Here is a 17,728-nt window from a genome sequence, read left to right on the forward strand (position 1 = left end):
TAGGACTTGATTAGTAGTCCCCTGGAAAATTGAATTTTCTGATAGACATACTGAGAGACGGTTTCTAGAAGACCTTCGCGGTTGTAATGAACGACTGGTAACAGTTATGGCGAGCTCGCCAGCCTAGCACCCTAGAATGACCTGAAAGTCTCCAAATGGTTTGCTTTCTATGCCCCAACTTGAAGTAAGATTCTTTCATAAATCCTCCGAGTCACATATCCGGTGAGCGTGCCTTCATTCTAAGAACTATGAGCACCACTCTGGAGACTACCAGATAGACTATTCAATACTCCAGTAACTAGACATCCCACGCTCAGCCAACAAATTTACACAGTAGATTCATTCATTATTCCACATAAAACCCATAGCCATAATACAAACCCGCAAAGCAGAACGAGATCTCAACGCCAGACCCAAATTAAGAAACATGTAATGTACAGCGACATGATACCATTACCTCGCAATTTAGACCGAATCACCAAAAACCCAGCTTACTTGCTCGAATGATGCAAGACCTTGCCGACCTTCTCCTTCAGGTGCGCCATCTTCCCCTGATGACCATGCGCCTTGCCGTCACCGTGCTCCTCGGACTCGTTGGCATTTTTCGTGGCACCGGGGGCAGCATCTGCTCGTAATAGTCAGTCAGTAAATCAATCCTAAATTCAATGCCATACACAAGAAAATACTAACCAGAAGATTGCGCCGGCCCACCCTTGGAACCCAACCTCTTCTCCACCTCAAACGGCTCCCTCGGCTCCGGAATCTGCGGGCCTTTCAAGGCTTCCTCGCTGACCTTGTTACCGCCGCCGGTGGGGAGGCGATCCCCCGCCGAAGACCCGTCTTTTGTCTCGTTAGCCGGGCCGACGGACTCGGTGTCTGAGATTGTACGGGCGGTATCGGTAGCGCCAGCGGTGTTCTCGCGCTCGTCCGTCTTCTTCATCTGCTGTTGAGGCTGCGAAGTAGCGGTAGGGGGCTTATCCTTCGCCTTATCGTCAACAGCCACACTAGCCGAAGGGATCGTATCGGCCCTCTTCTCGGGCTGAGGCTGCAGCAGCAGCGCGCCCTCGGATCCGCTCTTGCTCTTCTCGCTGCCTCCGACACTCGAGGACAACGCGGGAGCAGGAGCCGGAGCAGGAAGGCCCTTGTTACCCTGCAGGATATCGTCCTTATCCTTCTTCTCGCGGATAGCCAGTGTCTTAGGCTCGGCAGCGCCTACCCCTACCCCTGAACCACCAGCACCAGACGCCGCCGCCAAAGAACCAGGCAGGCTCCCCCTCTGCTCTGATACTCCCGTCGTAGTGGTGGTAGGTTGGTAGTCGTGCGACTGCACCGCCGAGGACAGCTGCTTCGCGCCGTTGGAGCCGCTGGTTGGTGCGCCGGCGGCTGCGGCTGCGGCTGTTGGTGCTGTTGCGGTCATGGGGTCCGGGTGTTCCAGCTTCTTGGTAGACGGGTGCTCCATCATCTTGTTGGACGGGTTCTTAGGCTGGTACTCCATCTTCTGGGAAGGGAGGACCGGCTCGTCGACGATGACGTTCTTGAGGGCTAGGTCGGCGTTGCTGGGCGACCTGGGGTTCTTGGCGTGGTCGCCGGCTGTTACGGAGACGAGGGGCTCGGGGATCACGGCGGTGTTGGAGGTGGTGTGTGGTGCACCGGGTTGGTCTTCGTTGTCGTGTTAGTGTCTGGGTTGGGCTGGGTTTGTTATGGGGTGGGTTGAATAGGAAGGGTGGAGGAGGTGTGGTATGCTTTGGTAGATAGGTAAACGGACGATGCATCAGGTAAACGACTTACCATCGCGATTCCCGCCATCGTACGGATCAGTCGCAGTGCCCTTGCCTTGAATACCGGACATGGGCTCTTCGCCGTGCGGCTGGACTTGCTGCTGCTCACCGGTCTGGAACTCGTTCAAGAGGGCGTTGGTGGCGTTGTTAAATGTTCGGTTGAGAGTCTCCATTCTGCACTCAGGTGCGTTGACCGAATATCATAGAATGATTTATGAAGAGGGTGAAGCTGGAAGCTACACGTATAGGAAAATGCTTGGTATCTCGAACTAAATTGGTAGGTATAAGCTGGAATGTGGGGGAACCACAATCTCAATCTCGAATTCCGGGGTCTTTTAACGTCGTGGCCGGGCCATAGAGGCGCGAATTCATATACGTACGTCAGTGGCTCGGGGACTGCGATGAAGGAGAGGTGAGTTGGGTGGCCATGTCTTCTCTTCTCTTGCTCACACCGCAACCGCAGATCAACGGCCGCGATGTCATCACTTCTGCTCTGACGTCATTCAGTGGCCCCATCACGTGGGCTGAGGTCGTTTGCAACTGCTCCTAACTGGCTTTGCTCTCCATGGAGATAAGGTGCAGGACAGGAGAAAGTCAATTGGGAAAGTATATTGTGTCACCCGCATACCATTGCATTTCTGCGGTGGAAACTACCGTTTTGTAACACCCAGTCGGATAAGCGCGCCAGTCAAAACAGGAAACAGTCCTTAACTAGGTAAACCCGAACAATGCAAAGCAATCATTTTTCATCCAGGAAACGAATGCCTGTAATAAAGCTTAAAACTGACTGAGCCCAAGAAGAAGTCCTCCTCTCCACGTGCTCTTGACGAAGCGATACGTAGCTGCCAAAGCTCGGGCCACTATGCAAATCAAGTAGCCGTGGCGACGCCTATAGTCCCGAGCTGATATACATGTTGAGCTCATTTCTGCTTGCCCGCCTCCCCGGGGTTCTTCGCTTCCGGGTTGAGAGGATTCTTCGGGTCATACCCAACACTCTTGACAATACCCAGACCCTTGGTCTTCCCCTCGCGGAAAAGAACCCGATCGCCAGGAGCAAGGAACTCGGGGCGCTGAACAAACCGGAACGCAACCAATGCACGGTCGCCGGTCCGAATGAACGGACGGTCGATGTCGATGACCGAACATGTCTGGCTCACGGCGCCCACATGTAGCATGGCCTGGTACCGTGGCTTGATGGTCGTAGCGTGAGATAGAATAAGAACTGGATCGCATCAGTAACGGCGCACCATAGAAGTATAGAGACAACAAACATACCCTCTGCGACGAACTCTCGGAAGACTTTAGGGGCCTGGTCCAATTTCTTGAGAACCACCATGCCCTTGCGAACCTCCTTTCTCCGAACGCGCTTCAGAGCGAACGAGCCGGACTGGCCGGCAAAGCAGGCGTTCACCTGGATGCGCTTGCGCTCGATAGACTTGATCGTGGTCGTCGTGAACTGACCGAGGGAGTCGGGTCCCACAAGTACGGTGTCACCCGCATGAATCACTCCCGACTTGGCCACGCCAGACACGACCGTACCCACATGGGGCACAGAGAAGGTGTCATTGACCAAGAACTCGAACGGGGCATCGACATTATAATGACCCCGATGAGGAAGGATATTCAGGAAGGTCCGGACGAGCTCGAGGTTCTCTCCGGTCACGTTGGACACCTGGAAGATGGGACATATCCGCTGGCTGACGAACTGCGTAGCCGTGTTGATGGTCTCCTCCATGTCCTTGATGAACACGGGGATTTTACGAGCGCCGGGGGATTTCAGGATCTTGCTGAGCTGCGAGAGCGTCTCCTGAAGGATCTGAGGCGGGCAGATGTCAATTTTCGTGACAATGACCATGACCGGCACGTTGAGAGCCAACGCGATACCCAGATGCTCTTTACTCATCCCAATCAGACCGTTATTCGCGGCCACCATCAGAAGACAGTAGTTGGGGCTGCTGCTCAGCATGCCAAAGACGGTCGTCCGCAGGTAGCGTTCGTGGCCAGCCAGATCAGAGAAGCCGATCACTTTCGCGGAGCGCTTCCCGATCTCTTCCCACGACAGCTTGCGGCCCTGTGAGCTTCCGACGATATCGCCGCGACTGTCGAACCCCATGATCTCCATGCCCACCGAGCTGGTACGGCCGCTTTCGACTTCATGCTTGTGGCGGAACAGGTTGAGCCGGGCCTTGCCGCGACCGTCGTCCAGATTTCCCTTCACGAGGACTCCGAGCATGGTACTTTTACCGGCATCGACATTGCCCACGACCGCCACACGAATCTCCGCCATCTCTTCCACAGTCCCTGCCGGCTGCCGGATCAGGAGCTTCCCCCACGAGCCCTTGGTCCGCTCGTTCTTGACCTGCGACTCCTCCGGCCCGCCGACATTGTAGGTGACCAGGATGCGACAGTGTGCGGGGAGTGTGTCCGCGGCCTCGCGGAGGCGCCGGATGGCCGTGTTCCACTGGTCGAGGTCAAACTGCATGGACTCGCCGCCGTCCTCGAGGCCCAGGTCGAAGAGCGTCTCGCCGTGGCCCTCATCGATGCGGGACTGCAGGAGACTCGCGAGCACCTGCAGATCATCGTCGGGTTGTTCGCCCGTGCCTAGGAGGACCTCTTTCAGCTTGACGGTCTTGGGGGTGTCGCTCAAGCCCAGCTGGTCGAGGATGTCCAGCTCCGCGTGATCCTCGTGGACGCGCGACACGCTGGCGGTCTCATAGCCGCTATCGCTGGGAACGAGCGGGGCAGAGCGCTGCGCCTGCTGCTTCTCGGCGTATTCGGCGAACTCGCTGAGCGCCTGGGCATCGGATCGTTAGTGAGGCGGGGGGAGGCAGGGGGTGCCGCCGGGGCTCCGCGCGAGGATTTAACACACAATTTCGCCTCTCCGTCGCTCCTCCATGGAGAGTTTGGGTCCAGTCGGTGGCATGGTTGTAGTAAGTGTTCGTCGAGTAAAGGATACGAAGGTAAACAAAGGTCAAATAGGAGTCTATTGGTAGCTAAAGTATGGATGTTTCGGTCGGATGGAAACGGACGAGGTTCGCCTCTGGCGCACTCAGACACGTATTCGTGTGATCATAATTCTCGTCTGGGAAGCTAGGTGGAAGAGTGCGAAAGGACTAGGCCAGTGCTATGGAGTGAATGATAAGAATAGACGATGGAAAGGAGCATGAGATAGGAAGAATAGGTGGTATTAAGAGCTAGGTTTGGGAGGGAGAGGAGCAGAAACTGGAGAAGGTCGGGAGAGCGAGCGAGCCGGGGGAAGCTTTATCGATAGAGGGAGTGCGAGTCATCGCCGCCTCGTGCGCGCCGCCCGCCGTTTCTTGACTCATCCCTCCTCCACACCCTCAATTCATTCATTCCAGTCAAGCTCAGTCGAGTCATCAAGCAAGGAACCATCTGGAAACGTCTTACGCTGACTGCAAGGGTGTGCATTGAATTCATTCAGCTCAACACAATGATCGAACGCTATGACTCTAGTTGCATGCACGACAGACTAGCCATTGTCGTCCGTCTCCTCATCGTGGCTGCATGGCCTGATGCCATTCTAACCCACCCTGGCCCCCGTCTTCATCTGAAACACGACCTTTCGCACATCCATCTCTCGTCCGAATACGTGAATAGATCATTTGTTCCAATTAGAGTCTTAAATTTGGGAACCCTGTAGACATCGCCTGGTAGTCGTGGTCTCATACTGATCCGTGGCCGACAGATAGAGCAGCGATGGTTACGCTGCTGTGGCCTTCCGATCCTCCGATCAAATCCAATTGTCCTTGTTTGTTCGTGTCATCATGCTTGAGGGGAAATCAGAACGACAGAGTCGCCTATGGTAGGCACGTTAGTCGAAATCCGCGAGAGTGTACTTGTAGCCGACGTCATCGGGGGGATAGCTCGAACGCACCTCGAACGAAAAGCATCTCTTCCTGCTTCTTGATCGTCTAGATAGAAGGAGCATGTATTAGTCTTGCGGTCGCGACGATACTACCAGGAACTCGAGGCAGCGACGTACTCGGATCGTCTCTTGTTCGTTCTCATCCTCCTCCACCACGTAGATGGTCTCCTCCACATCGCCCAGGACTAGGTTGCAGTGACTATCGTAGGCCTGTAGCACGCGATGGTCAATACCAGCCTCCTCATCGTCCTTCCACACAAGTACGGAGACATACATGAAGGCGACCCTTGAGCTCACGGTCACCGCGCAACTTCACAAAGACAATCTCATCGAGCGACAGTCGCACCAGGTCGAGGGGTTCGGACACCGACGAGGTGCCCGCATCCTCCGTGTCGGCCATCTCAAATTAGGGAGGGGAAGGGGCGGGGAGGGTTGCGAAAGAGATGGGAGGTAATGAAACGAGCGAACGGAAGCAAGATTGAAGGAGTTCAGTCAATCCAGCAATCAACGAGCTGCAGGGGGAGGGAAATTGGCGAATTGACAGTCACCCGCGGAAGCTGACTTGAAAGAGACTGGCAGGGATTCTTTGTGCCGCCAAGACCACAACAACCGCCAACTCCTCAGTTACTCCGCTTTCATACTCTTTAGATAATGTGAGCTTTCCCCCTCCCTTCTGCTCCCCCCCGGGCGCTTGCTCTTCTCCCCAGCCCCCAAAAGTCTCTTACTGTGTGCTCTCAGCGATCCTTGTTTTCTCCTGTCAACTTTCAAGCGCAATGTTACAATTACTACGCTCCAGTGAGTCTTGGACTCGCGCGGGGCTCTTACACTCTTATCGTCCATCTCGCCTACCCCATTCCCGCTATCCGTCTCCACTTCACATAGTTCGATATCCTACGTGCCCATCGCGATCGGTGAGAGTATGGACCAAGCCGTGGCTGAAGAAAAAGAAGAGAAAGCCTCTCCCCAGGGAAGATTTCTCGCTGAAGCACAACTACCATCCGATGCTGAGTACAACGGGTGTTCTAGACGGTGGACCTACGCTGGAGAAGGAACTCGATTCACACTGGGACGTCTGGCAGCAGCAATTCATTTCAATCATCCAAGGCGGCCAACCGGACCAGGTGATGAATGCGCTCACGGACCCCCGGTTCAGCGATCTCGTGGGCGGCATGCCCCAGACCACGTTCGTCGAGGCCTTCCTGCTGCTTTCCCCCTCTTACTTCATCGTGCCCTACCGTGACATCCACCGCCCGATCCATCCCTTTGTGGAGAACCTCAAACAGCTCAAGCTGCTGGAAGAACGATTCGACGAGTTCGCCAACAACCTCGCGCGCATCATCCGCACCAGGGTTGCGGGAGGGCAGCAACTGGGTCTGCCGGAATTCACACACCTGCTCGCCTGCGCAGCCTCCATGGCGGATGTCCCCATGGCGCAGCAAGTATGGCAGGCGATGAAAGATCATGAGGTCGAGCCCGACACCCAGTGTTACAATCACTTTATGGAAACGCACATTTGGGAAGGAACATTCACCGGCTTGGAGAAGTATCGCATGAGAGTGACTCCGTACTCGTATGAAAAACGAAAACACGGTTATGAGAGTCAAGGCTGGAGCGGATACGGCACTGGACGACGCAGCGTGCGCAAAATCATACGAGTGCTATTCCAGGAGATGGTGGACAGAGCAGTCCCTCCGAACGAGGAAACCTTTGCCAACTTGCTCCTTGGCTATTGCCGCGGAGGTTGGGTTCCTGGAATGAAGGATATTCTCCGAGTCACGTGGAACATCGATGTCGACGAAGTGAAGGCAGAAAGCGACTGGTCGAGACTGTCGGAGGTCAAACACAATGATCCTGCCTCCCCCCTTTATCCCACGGAGCGACTTCTGTTCGCGGTGGCTCACGCCTTCGGCACGAACAATGACATCGACGCTGCGATATCTACAGTAGAGTTCATCTCGGCCCAGTACAAAATTCCGATTCCTGAGAGAGTTTGGATGCAGTTGTTTGAGTGGGCATTCGTTCTGTCGCGTCGCAGATTTGGCCGGCACAAGGAGCAAATGAGTTTAGGGCACATCAGCTCATTACGCGTGATCGACTTGTTCGAGAAGATGACCGCGGAGCCACACAACGTGCGGCCCACAATGGTGGTCCGCTGCAAGCTTGCGAAGATAGCGTGGGATCGCAAAATCCTGCGAGACTACAAAGCGCAGATGGCTGCTGCGTATAAGATCTTGAAAGAGACAAGGCAAAGGCAGTTGGAAGCGAGGTCCGTCATCGAAGCTTACATGAAGCGGCGCAGGCCACAAAACGACCACACGCACTGGCAATCGCGGGAATTCTCCGACGCCATATACACCTACGACATCCTTAGGCTGCACACCACCCAACAGACCGAGTTCATGGACAAGCTCGCGAGGAACATGCTGATCAACAGGCTATGGACAGGCCGAAACAATTATTCATGGCAAAGGACTCTGTTCCCGAGCATGCTGGAGGAATGGGAGGACTTTCTCCCGAAGGAGTTCATCTTTCACATGAGAACCGGACTGGTGTACTTCCATGGAGATATCGGGTGGGGTAGCGCTTACCGCTACAGCGGCAAGCGCATACCGATTCGACGGCCCACTCCCCATAACGATGTCGAACCGGGCGACGAGGTCAACTATATTGACGATGAGTTTTTCTGGCGAGCGGTTCTCCGACTCAACCCGGACATTGAGCCAACCTCTCCGTCCCTAAGGCGGCTGTTCGACCCAGTTCTCAGGACCGAAACTCCGCTGTATGTAGCCGGGAAGACACTGGATCAAGGCGAGCAGCGCTCGGAGCACCAAACGGTGATGTCCTCCAACTAGGGTCTCCAGCGGATCTGTCACTCTGTCTGGAATCCCTGATTTCTTTCGCAGTTTTTCCTTCATTGTTGCTGAAGCGTCATTTAGCGTTGTCTTTCGTCGGCCCAGTGCTTCGCGTCTGGGTTGACCGTGTAGTCCATGCATGTAGTGAAGTTAACCTTGGAAATACCCCGTCCATAGTGATACGATGTGATACCATTCCTGCTTAGTTTCTCGTTTAGTCCAGGTCGTAAAGGAGCCTATCTCGGAGCAGTCTGGTGACTAGGAATGTACCACACCTAGTATATCTATACTGGACCAGCCCATTCCAATTAGAAGGTTTTCGCACTGCCAGAGATCATCCAGGACATCAACACGATCCGCATGATCGAATGTCCCAGCCTCACCCACAGAACCGCTTCAAACCCTCTCCCGTCGTAGATCATTAACAGCCATATACCGACCGATAGTAATCCAACCCCAACGAAACCAGACCATCTGGCTACGATGAGCCTTAACCATAGCCGACTGGGCCGTCACCCACTCTCCGACGGAGCTAACGAACAAAAGCCGCGAAGGGAGCTGATCGCCAAACCCACGGGCCCCGGAGCCCGACACGATCGAGCGCAACGCACCGCCGACCATCGTGAACGGCGCATCAAGCACGCCGGCGTACTTGCGCACGATATTAGTCGTCGTCAGCGTGTACAGCGCGACGGGACACTTATACCCGGGTTTTCCCTTGGTCAGCGTGCGCAGCCAGTGCACGGCCCCGTGGTACAGCGACCGGTGGTTGGGGTGGTTGCTGATGCCGCCCTGGTCGAACGTCAGAAGCACGTCGATGGTGGCCGTCGGGGCCGCCGCGCCGCCCGCCTTTTTCGTTGGCGCTGTCTCCGGCGCAAACGCCGACCCCAACAGCGTCGCTACGTCGTGCTCGGTCCATCGCGCGCTCATGCTATCGGGGAACCGGCTGGGGTCGTCTACGACGTACACGTCGGCTTCGTTACGTAGTCCCAGCTGCAGTGCGCTTTGCACTAGCTCTTTCTTGCGGATTTGGCCTAGTCCGTCGGCGTCGCCTGTATCAGGGAAAGGTATGGGTTAGTGGTTTGGTTCTCTTGACGGTGGGAAGGAAGGGGGGGGGGGGGGGGGGGGGGGGGGGGGGCCCCGGCAAAAAAAAAAAAAAAAAAAAAAAAAAAAAAAAAAAAAAAAAAAAAAAAAAAAAAGACTCTGGCTTCGGGAGGGCTAGGACCGTTGGCGCAAAGAACATCGCTTCGTCGTCTGGGTGTGCGATCAACAGGCAGATTCGTTTGTTGTAGATGCGCGGGAAGGCCCCGGCGAATGGCGAGGATGTGGTCGATGACAGCGTCCAGAACATGAAGACCACTGCGATCGCTAGGCCGATCGTCGTCAAGGTTGAGGTGTTCATGGTACGAGAGTTGATGATTGGTAGGAATTGGAAGGAAATTCTGAGGGAGTGAGTCGTGATGCTCTGCAGCTATTGTGGTCGAGAATCAATTGAACTCGGTCTCCGGGTTGCTCAGTCTCCCAGCACCTATGCGTCGCTTCGCAACTCGATGCGATTGAAGCTCAGCAACCGTGCGCTAGCAATTGACTTGTGCGGATCGGTACAAGTCAAGACTGAGACGGGAATGCGGTCATAGCCGCTGAAATGGAGGGTGGATGGCGCGGTGATGTTGTGTAGGAAAAGGGGATCTCGAGCCACGGGTATCGGGTTCTCCAATTGTTGATTATCGGAGCTCCATGGAGCTAGGGCACGTGACTGACTTAGATGCCACCACAAGGTGCCACAACAGGGCATTGCTGTGTAGGTTCTCGATCACAAGAGTGACAACCTTGGAAACAAGCTAAGAGATTCTGTTCGTGTTGCAGTAGTGCCTACCTACCTAGGGATGTGTTTTGGGCATTCACGCCTCAATTGCGTCTCCGTAGCATCAGAATGACTATATATTACGAGTGCCGAGCCGAAAGTGGACCTACCACCACCACCAAGGAACTGTTCTGTATCCTTATGTCTGGATTGTTCGAAACCCTCAGGTGTATGTGGACGAGCAGGAAAGCTTATATTGCTTGAAATTCGAACACAAAGAGATGGTTAAATCTTCGGAGGGGCCTTCTGCGCAACAGGCCATTGATAGCGGATACGGTAGGGCTGAGGTTATCAGGACTACCAGACAACTACAGTTTGAACATCCCTGTTTCTACTTCTTAACTTACCGCTGCTGTGAGTCAAGCCAACCGCGTCGGGATCGGGATCCCGAAAGTTTATAAGGACAGTCATCAGTTTAGAGCTTACCATCCAGTGAAGGCCCTCTGAAGAGTTGGTGGGCTATGCAATGTGGTTAGGAGTCTTTGACGTGTAGGCTGCCAAATCTAGAACTTGTGTCACAGGACGAGTTGCGACCTGCGGCCCCATCTCGTACGAACTATTACCGAAGTCAACTGCAGTCAGTGCAGTTGGGTGGACCGGCAACGCGTCAAGTCGATTATAATTCCCTCAAACAGGCGCTAGGAATCTTCAACAATCCTTCTCCTGCAGGGTCCTCTTTCCGCTGTACAGCGGACAATGCACTCGGAACATGTTTCATGACGAGGCCTGCAGGCCATGGCCGAGATCATAAGGTCCGAGCCTATACACCGTGGTTACCCGTAACTGCAAAGCGGCTGAATAACGTTCAGGGCCGTAGAATGAATGGCAAAATTGCCCCCCCGGAAGGCGGTCCGCGCTGGTGCCAGCCCTGAACCGCAGTTACCACACAGTCACACCGCGATTCCGCGAATGAATTTCCATGGATCCTCAACGCCTCCCACCCTCAATTGAAAATTTGAGGAACCTACCGGGGCAAGTAAAAAATGGAGCGAAAAAAGGGCCGGGTGGGAAAAGGTAACATTCATTGTCCGCGGCGGCGCTCGCCGATGTCCTTGAACTCCTCGGGTGGTCTAACCTGAAATAAATGAACCCAATGGTTGGCGACGGCGGTCCGCTGAGGGCCTTGGAAGAGAATGGGGGCCGGCAAGGAAGAAATTTCTGATTGTCTGAGGCGCTAAGCGGTGTTAGTGGTAAGAGGTCACCACGATGGAGTGGACTCGAAGGCGACCGGCAGCGATCCGGCTAGGACAAAATTGCACGGAGTCCGGCGCCCGGCTAAGTAAAACCACTCATACCTGTTGCGCTTTGCGCTTGGAGGGGTAGTTTTGCCGTTGAACTGCCCAATTGAGTGAAAGCATGGATGAACATGCCTTTGCAGAAGGATAACCATTACTACCAAGCTGCTGCACGTGCCATGTATACGGCTTAGATTCTGCAAGAGATGGGGCCCAAGCTCTTGCACGACTCGCAGAGACTCCGCGGGTGAGAGGTAAATAATAGCGCAAGTACTCTTTCGTATAGGGCGTGCTCAAAACAAGGCCAAATGTTGGCAGACGAGCATCTCAGAATTGCATGCTTGATTCAGAACTCCGTACTCCGGAGTTTCGCTGCATGGGACGCTTGTAATGACTGCCTGAGAGATCCATGCTAAGCCAGGAAGCCAGAACTAGGTAAGGTAAAATGGGCGGCGATTTCCGCCCCCAAACGGGCGGTTGTCACGCCTGCCCCGCGGGAAGCGAGGTTCGGAATAGAAGTTCCATATACTAACTACTCCGGAGTAGGTAGCTGATGCGCCGGGGCTGATACCACATACCACCCTCCACGGCTGAATGTACTAGTTATCGTGTCGTGGACAAGGTCAGAGCAGGGGATTGCCGAGACGTCCAAGCATCAAAAAGCAGGATTACCTTGCGAGTTAAGACCCGAGTCAATCCCGCCATCGGAGTTGAACCTCGCAGCCCGAGGAGTAGGTCGTTATTATGGGGTAAGTAGGTGCCACTTGCAATCGACATACGAGATATACTCCACATATCTAGCAATTGTGCGAGTTGAGGTGTGGTAGAGCGGAGCAAGCCGATTCATTCCATCTGCGCCTTAGGACCCCTATACAAGGTGGGTTGTGGTAGTTGTAACAGAGAAAGCGGAGTCGGTAGAATGGAAGAATGACAGACACTCATGGCATGATCGAAGTCGGCCATCCGTGGCAGTCACCGACAGCATGTGCCGAGATTCTGACAGTCGGGACGATCAATCGGATCAAAAGACAGTTGACTTTGGATCTTCAAAGCCGAGTAGACAGTTCAGTACTAGAGTTGAGAAAGAAAAATAAAAGCCAGAAGTTAAGGTGTTAAGGTGTGTGGTTGGAGAGACTTTCGCGCCTAAGGGGGGAAACTGTTAGGTAATGGGTAGGGCGACAGCCGGTGGTTATTCGTCAGTGGGACAGAAATTCCCCTGCCAACAGGACAGTGCACTGCATCTAGAACTTAACTATGTCGCTCCTCTCATATCATGTCATATCTCGTGCTGGATTCACCTTCAAACCAACCTCATCTTCTGAAGCCTCCCTCGTCTGCTACGAGTATGTCTAGATAGGAGGTGCAAATGCGCCGACCGGCAAGGATAGCCGGATGATGCAATGCCCCGCAAAGCCCGGAAATAAACTGCAGTGCGGGGAAAGAGAACCCATGCGGCGCCATCTGAGTGAGCTGATGTCCAGAAGGGTCTTCTCTAGTGCAAGCGATGAGTTGATGTTGGTGTCTGAGACTTGCCCTAAACAGGTAGCTATGAGGAGAATCCACCACCACCAGCCATGTGTGCGACAGTATCTTTCTTTATGGGAATTAATCGCGAGTCGCGACAAGCCCTAGGGGCAGCAACCAAGAATTGATAGGCATGCCCTTATTTTGACTTTTTATCCTTATTTTTCTTTCTTTTTCTTTTCTCTTGTCGGCAGGTGGAGCCTTGACTGAGGTGTACTCGTACACTGTACTCTGCTTTGGCTCTCCCGAGAAACACATATCTATAGTAGCCAGTAGAAGGGAAACAGTCTGCAAAGAATTTTCAATTCTCTTGGAAGATTCCCATTCCGTACACACAACGTCCGGGTCCGATGGGGCTAGCTTCTCTTTTTTTTCAGGCTCTGGTTCTGACCTTCCATTGTTCTTGGCGCCAAAGTGCAACAGCGGCAATTCGGATCCAGAGTCTGAGGCGGGATCTCCAATTAGCGTCGCAAGCGGTGGCTGTACGGTCATGTATAGTCGGTCAATACAGGGTGTCACCGCCTGTAATGAGGGCACAACCAGCAGACCGCCTTGAGCCCCTCGGCTTTGCAAAGCAATTCATGACGCCACGTGATGGTTCGATGACGGCAGCTGACCTTCCTGGATGAGCAAAGGAAGCGCCCGTCAGGTGTGATGATTCGGCACTAGTAGCTTCCAGCTTGTCTGAACGGATATTCCGTGCCGTCGGTCTACCATTCCATGCATGGGCTTTGCTCTATGATCTGTCATTCTGTTGTCAATCCTCGGGATCTTACCCGATGCCATCTACCTACGAAGGTACCTGCACCCACGGGGTCTCGAATTCACCATGGGGGTTGGGGAACTAAGGAGGGGAGATCTCTGACCGTGGTCGCTCCTGAGTTCCAAGTATAGAACGCCCCAATCATATTTAGCCCTCAGGCTGATGGAGGCTGTCTAGAATCTGATTCGGATACACACTGGACCCTCAGTTTCATTCTGGAACTGTGACATGACAACATTCTCCAGCGGGTTGACATTATTCCACATCACCATATATCCCATGGATTGCGCGTAGTCCGCTATGATGATGTTCTCACGCGTGCAGCATTGCGCAAACAAAGAATCTGGCCAAACGAAATGATCTACACCGGAGAAAGCTGTTCGTTGCTGGATTCCCAGACACGGCCCTAGTGTGAGTCATGGCGCCTGACCTCCGCTGTTGTACGTGGATGGGAGCATCATTCTAGGAAGGACATTCCGCACACTCCAGATTAGATTGCTCGACAGCACATCAAGTCAACTGATGCAGGTGAAGTTTCACTCGATACAACATCGACTACCTCAACTGCCCGCTTAGAATGCGCTGCGCAAGTCTGTATGCATCCATCACATGCTGCCAGGTCAAGTGTATTAGATGCGTGATGTTTACTACATCTAGGTAGCATACTTGAGACGGCGGGCGAGGGCTAGAATCCTGGTTTCTCAGAATCTCCAGGTTTGAGAATTGAGACCAGACCAAGTGTTGACCAAGTGCCAAGAGCTGTGAATATACGCAGACTCCGGGGTTGCAACTCCCAGCAATTCTACCCGGCCCTCAGTTGTTTACCCGGTCAGCACAACCCGTCAGTTACGCAGGGCAGACCGCGTCGATAGGATGGCTGATTAGCCGATGGTTGTTCTAAAATGAGGTGCTTTTGGCATACACCCTCAATATCCTGGATGAATCACGCAAACTACCTTGCCTAAGCAATGATAGTACTGAGTATGAAAGGAAGAACGGTCAAATTACTGCCAAACAAAATCACCGCTGCATCGAGCCCACCACTACTACTACAGTCTAGTTACCCTCGGGGAATTATTGGCGTTCCGGCCAGGTACTGTACCTTAGGGGAAAATCCTAGCAGCAAGAGCAAGACTCTGGCGCTTTCCGACGGAGAGAGCCGTACGGTCAGGTATGGAAACGGTAATGTAAGGCCCACTATGACGCTTTTTCTGCCGTGCCCCTCTAAGACTCCATCGGCCGCCCGATGCGATGGAGACATTCAGGGTGGCCAGACCAGGGAATCATTCGTACCTGTTACTGGGTGTGGGAACGCCCTAGAAACAACCACCACGCTAAAAAAGAAAAAGGAGAAAATTAAAGAAGAAAAAAAAAATTTCAATAACAGGAAAAAAAAAAAAGGGAAAATGAGTCCTGAAGGGGGTGTAGGGAGTATATTTGGGTTGCAAATAAAAAAATAGAGCTTGTCCTGCCTCATTCAAAGGCAGCTGCTCTCCCACTTCTTCTTTCCATTCTTCGGTTTGCTTGATAGCCTAGATCTATTTCATTCTTCTTCTACAGTTGTTCCAGATATAGACTACTACAACTACTACAACTGCACTACCACTACTGCTACTCCCACAACACGATTGCCTCTCTTCACTACTCGTGTACACTTTGTCTGCTGCCTCATCTCAGCAATCATATCAGGCTTGAACTTTTGACTGTAATCAAAAGTTCTTATAGGTACAAGATTCAATTTCAATTACAAGGAGATTATGTACTTGACAATTACCTCGAACTGCCCACACTCGCCGTGATATCAAAGACACCTTGATCAGCTTGCCACTGTCAGCCTGGTCATATATTGCATCGTGGACCGTCAACCTTTGACATTCACTGCTCTCCGAGCAACACAATTCTTTCGTGAAAGCCGCTGAAACACCAGGAGCTGTTGCGCTCCCATCCTGTGTGTACTCGACACTGTTACTATACTTAGCTACCAAGGTTTCACTCCAGCGCATCCACTACCAACACTCGCCACCATGCCTGGCCGTCTACTTTCCAGCTTTGTCCGCCCTTCCATCTCTCACCATTCATCCGTCTCTAACTCCAACACCTCGTCTTCCTCGTCCGTGAACGAGATTCCGAACAACACGATGGCCTCCAAGAAACCATCCACCCATCTGAGCGCTGACCGAGCCCGCTCACCCGAACGTCGGCTATCGTTCGCCATGGAGCATCTCATTCATCCCCACCGAGACCACAGCAAAGAGAAGCGCCGAAGCCATGGCCGTTCTGCCCGTTCCAAGGAGCGTGCCGCTCACGATCACAGTGCCCATGCCTCCGCGAAGCTTGATGTTATCGTTGAATCCCCGCCCCTCGTCTGCTACGGAACCCCGGCCAGTTCAACTGGCGCCTTGTTCTCCGGCCGTCTCAAGATCACCGTTACTGAATTAGCCGGCATGATCACGCTTGATACTTTTGACATGCGTCTAATGAGCAAATTGACCACCAAGAAACCAGTTTCGAGGGATTGCTCCAACTGTGCTTCGCGAACCGAGGAGTTGACTCACTGGAATTTCCTGACCGAGCCCCTCGCCCTCAAGAGCGGCGACCATGAGTTCCCCTTCAGCTACCTCGTCCCCGGCCATTTGCCCGCTTCATGCAACGGCTCGTTGGGTCAGATTGAATACTTCCTCTCTGCACGTGCCCGCACCATCGCTGGGGAAGAGTTCACCTACAAGATGCCACTGCACATCAAGCGTGCTATTCTCCCCGGCAACGATAAGTCTTCCATTCGGATCTTCCCTCCTACCAACCTTACCGGCCGCATTGTTCTTCCATCTGTCGTTCACCCCATTGGCACTTTCCCCGTGCAGATGACCTTGAGTGGAGTAGTCGATAAAGGTGAAGAGACTCAAACCCGCTGGCGTTTGCGCAAGATGATGTGGCGGATTGAGGAACATCAGAAGATCGTCTCTACAGCCTGCGCCAAGCATGCACACAAGATTGGCGGCGAGGGCAAGGGTGTTCTGCATCAAGAGACCCGGATCATTGGTCACAACGAAGAGAAGGATGGCTGGAAGACCGATTTCGACACCGCCGGCGGTGAAATCAGTATGCAATTTGAAGCCAGCATCAACCCGTCTTGCAACCCTGTGTGCGATCTCGAAGCCTCCGGCGGTCTGGAAGCGCGCCACAACCTCGTCATCGAATTGATCGTCGCAGAAGAATTCTGCCCCAACCGCAACACGAGACTCATCACCCCCACCGGCGCAGCGCGCGTTCTGCGCATGCAGTTCCACTTGCACGTCACTGAACGAAGCGGGCTCGGTATCAGTTGGGACGAGGAAATGCCGCCAGTGTACGAGGACGTTCCTGCCAGCCCCCCGGGCTACACTATGCTGGACGGAAGCAGCATTATGGAAGACTACCACGGATCTCCTCTACACCTCCCGGAGTACGAAGAGCTCGACCGCATGGAGTCTCTGCGCCTAGATAGCGACTCAACACACTCATCCTCGACGCGCAGTCGAACACGTCTCACACCCGATGACTTGTCGGCCGAACCGGCAGAGTTCGACACGAGAAACCCCGCTGCTTCTCCTGGCGATGCCTAGGTCTAGATCGAGACCGACTCCATTACGCCGCTTTTACCCCGCATTCTTCAACTATTGGGACTCAACCTCCCGATGCCTTATGATTTATGACTGCTTACGAACTCAAAATGATTTTCAACTCAGCTCCGGGGAATATTCCTGTCCTGATGCACTCTCAACAGTTCCTCGAAGATTGGGATTCCAAGCTCTCACTACCTTCCCTAATTCCTAATATCCACCCTCAC

General features: G+C 53.6%; 8 protein-coding genes across 8 annotated transcripts; 3 read left to right on the forward strand and 5 right to left on the reverse strand.

Moving 5' to 3' along the window:
* Positions 1-204: 204 nt before the first annotated feature.
* On the reverse strand, positions 205-2,213 carry BO97DRAFT_404166 (uncharacterized protein). Its single transcript, XM_025694906.1, has 3 exons — positions 1,789-2,213; positions 691-1,659; positions 205-625 (listed from the first exon to the last, which is right to left on the reverse strand). Exons 1-3 carry the CDS (start codon positions 1,949-1,951, stop codon positions 492-494), a joined length of 1,266 nt encoding a protein of 421 aa, XP_025553791.1. The 5' UTR covers positions 1,952-2,213; the 3' UTR covers positions 205-491.
* A 160-nt stretch (positions 2,214-2,373) lies between these two features.
* BO97DRAFT_404167 (putative GTP binding protein (GTPBP1)) lies at positions 2,374-5,045 on the reverse strand. Its single transcript, XM_025694907.1, has 3 exons — positions 4,648-5,045; positions 3,054-4,572; positions 2,374-3,000 (listed from the first exon to the last, which is right to left on the reverse strand). The coding sequence occupies exons 1-3, from the start codon at positions 4,699-4,701 to the stop codon at positions 2,699-2,701; spliced, it is 1,875 nt and encodes a 624-aa protein (XP_025553792.1). The 5' UTR covers positions 4,702-5,045; the 3' UTR covers positions 2,374-2,698.
* Positions 5,046-5,106: 61 nt separating this feature from the next.
* Positions 5,107-6,213, reverse strand: BO97DRAFT_441629 (U4/U6-U5 snRNP complex subunit LSM3). Its single transcript, XM_025698185.1, has 4 exons — positions 5,939-6,213; positions 5,782-5,874; positions 5,674-5,710; positions 5,107-5,596 (listed from the first exon to the last, which is right to left on the reverse strand). The coding sequence occupies exons 1-4, from the start codon at positions 6,062-6,064 to the stop codon at positions 5,562-5,564; spliced, it is 291 nt and encodes a 96-aa protein (XP_025553793.1). The 5' UTR covers positions 6,065-6,213; the 3' UTR covers positions 5,107-5,561.
* A 575-nt stretch (positions 6,214-6,788) lies between these two features.
* On the forward strand, positions 6,789-8,516 carry BO97DRAFT_340135 (uncharacterized protein; the record flags this gene model as incomplete). The annotated part of the gene is made up of 1 exon (XM_025691583.1): positions 6,789-8,516. The coding sequence occupies one exon, from the start codon at positions 6,789-6,791 to the stop codon at positions 8,514-8,516; it is 1,728 nt and encodes a 575-aa protein (XP_025553794.1).
* A 396-nt stretch (positions 8,517-8,912) lies between these two features.
* Positions 8,913-9,918, reverse strand: BO97DRAFT_422535 (LmbE-like protein; the record flags this gene model as incomplete). The annotated part of the gene is made up of 2 exons (XM_025696800.1): positions 8,913-9,509; positions 9,742-9,918. The coding sequence occupies 2 exons, from the start codon at positions 9,916-9,918 to the stop codon at positions 8,913-8,915; spliced, it is 774 nt and encodes a 257-aa protein (XP_025553795.1).
* An 89-nt stretch (positions 9,919-10,007) lies between these two features.
* On the reverse strand, positions 10,008-10,456 carry BO97DRAFT_274525 (uncharacterized protein). The gene has a single exon (XM_025691016.1). It carries the CDS (start codon positions 10,309-10,311, stop codon positions 10,045-10,047), a length of 267 nt encoding a protein of 88 aa, XP_025553796.1. The 5' UTR covers positions 10,312-10,456; the 3' UTR covers positions 10,008-10,044.
* A 4,262-nt stretch (positions 10,457-14,718) lies between these two features.
* On the forward strand, positions 14,719-15,644 carry BO97DRAFT_274518 (uncharacterized protein). The gene has a single exon (XM_025691015.1). The coding sequence runs from the start codon at positions 14,871-14,873 to the stop codon at positions 15,360-15,362; it is 492 nt and encodes a 163-aa protein (XP_025553797.1). The 5' UTR covers positions 14,719-14,870; the 3' UTR covers positions 15,363-15,644.
* Positions 15,645-17,682, forward strand: BO97DRAFT_274517 (alpha-arrestin). The gene has a single exon (XM_025691014.1). The coding sequence runs from the start codon at positions 15,927-15,929 to the stop codon at positions 17,502-17,504; it is 1,578 nt and encodes a 525-aa protein (XP_025553798.1). The 5' UTR covers positions 15,645-15,926; the 3' UTR covers positions 17,505-17,682.
* Positions 17,683-17,728: the final 46 nt, after the last annotated feature.

This window comes from Aspergillus homomorphus, assembly GCF_003184865.1.
Source record: "Aspergillus homomorphus CBS 101889 unplaced genomic scaffold BO97scaffold_8, whole genome shotgun sequence".
NCBI classification, from domain to species: domain Eukaryota; kingdom Fungi; phylum Ascomycota; class Eurotiomycetes; order Eurotiales; family Aspergillaceae; genus Aspergillus; species Aspergillus homomorphus.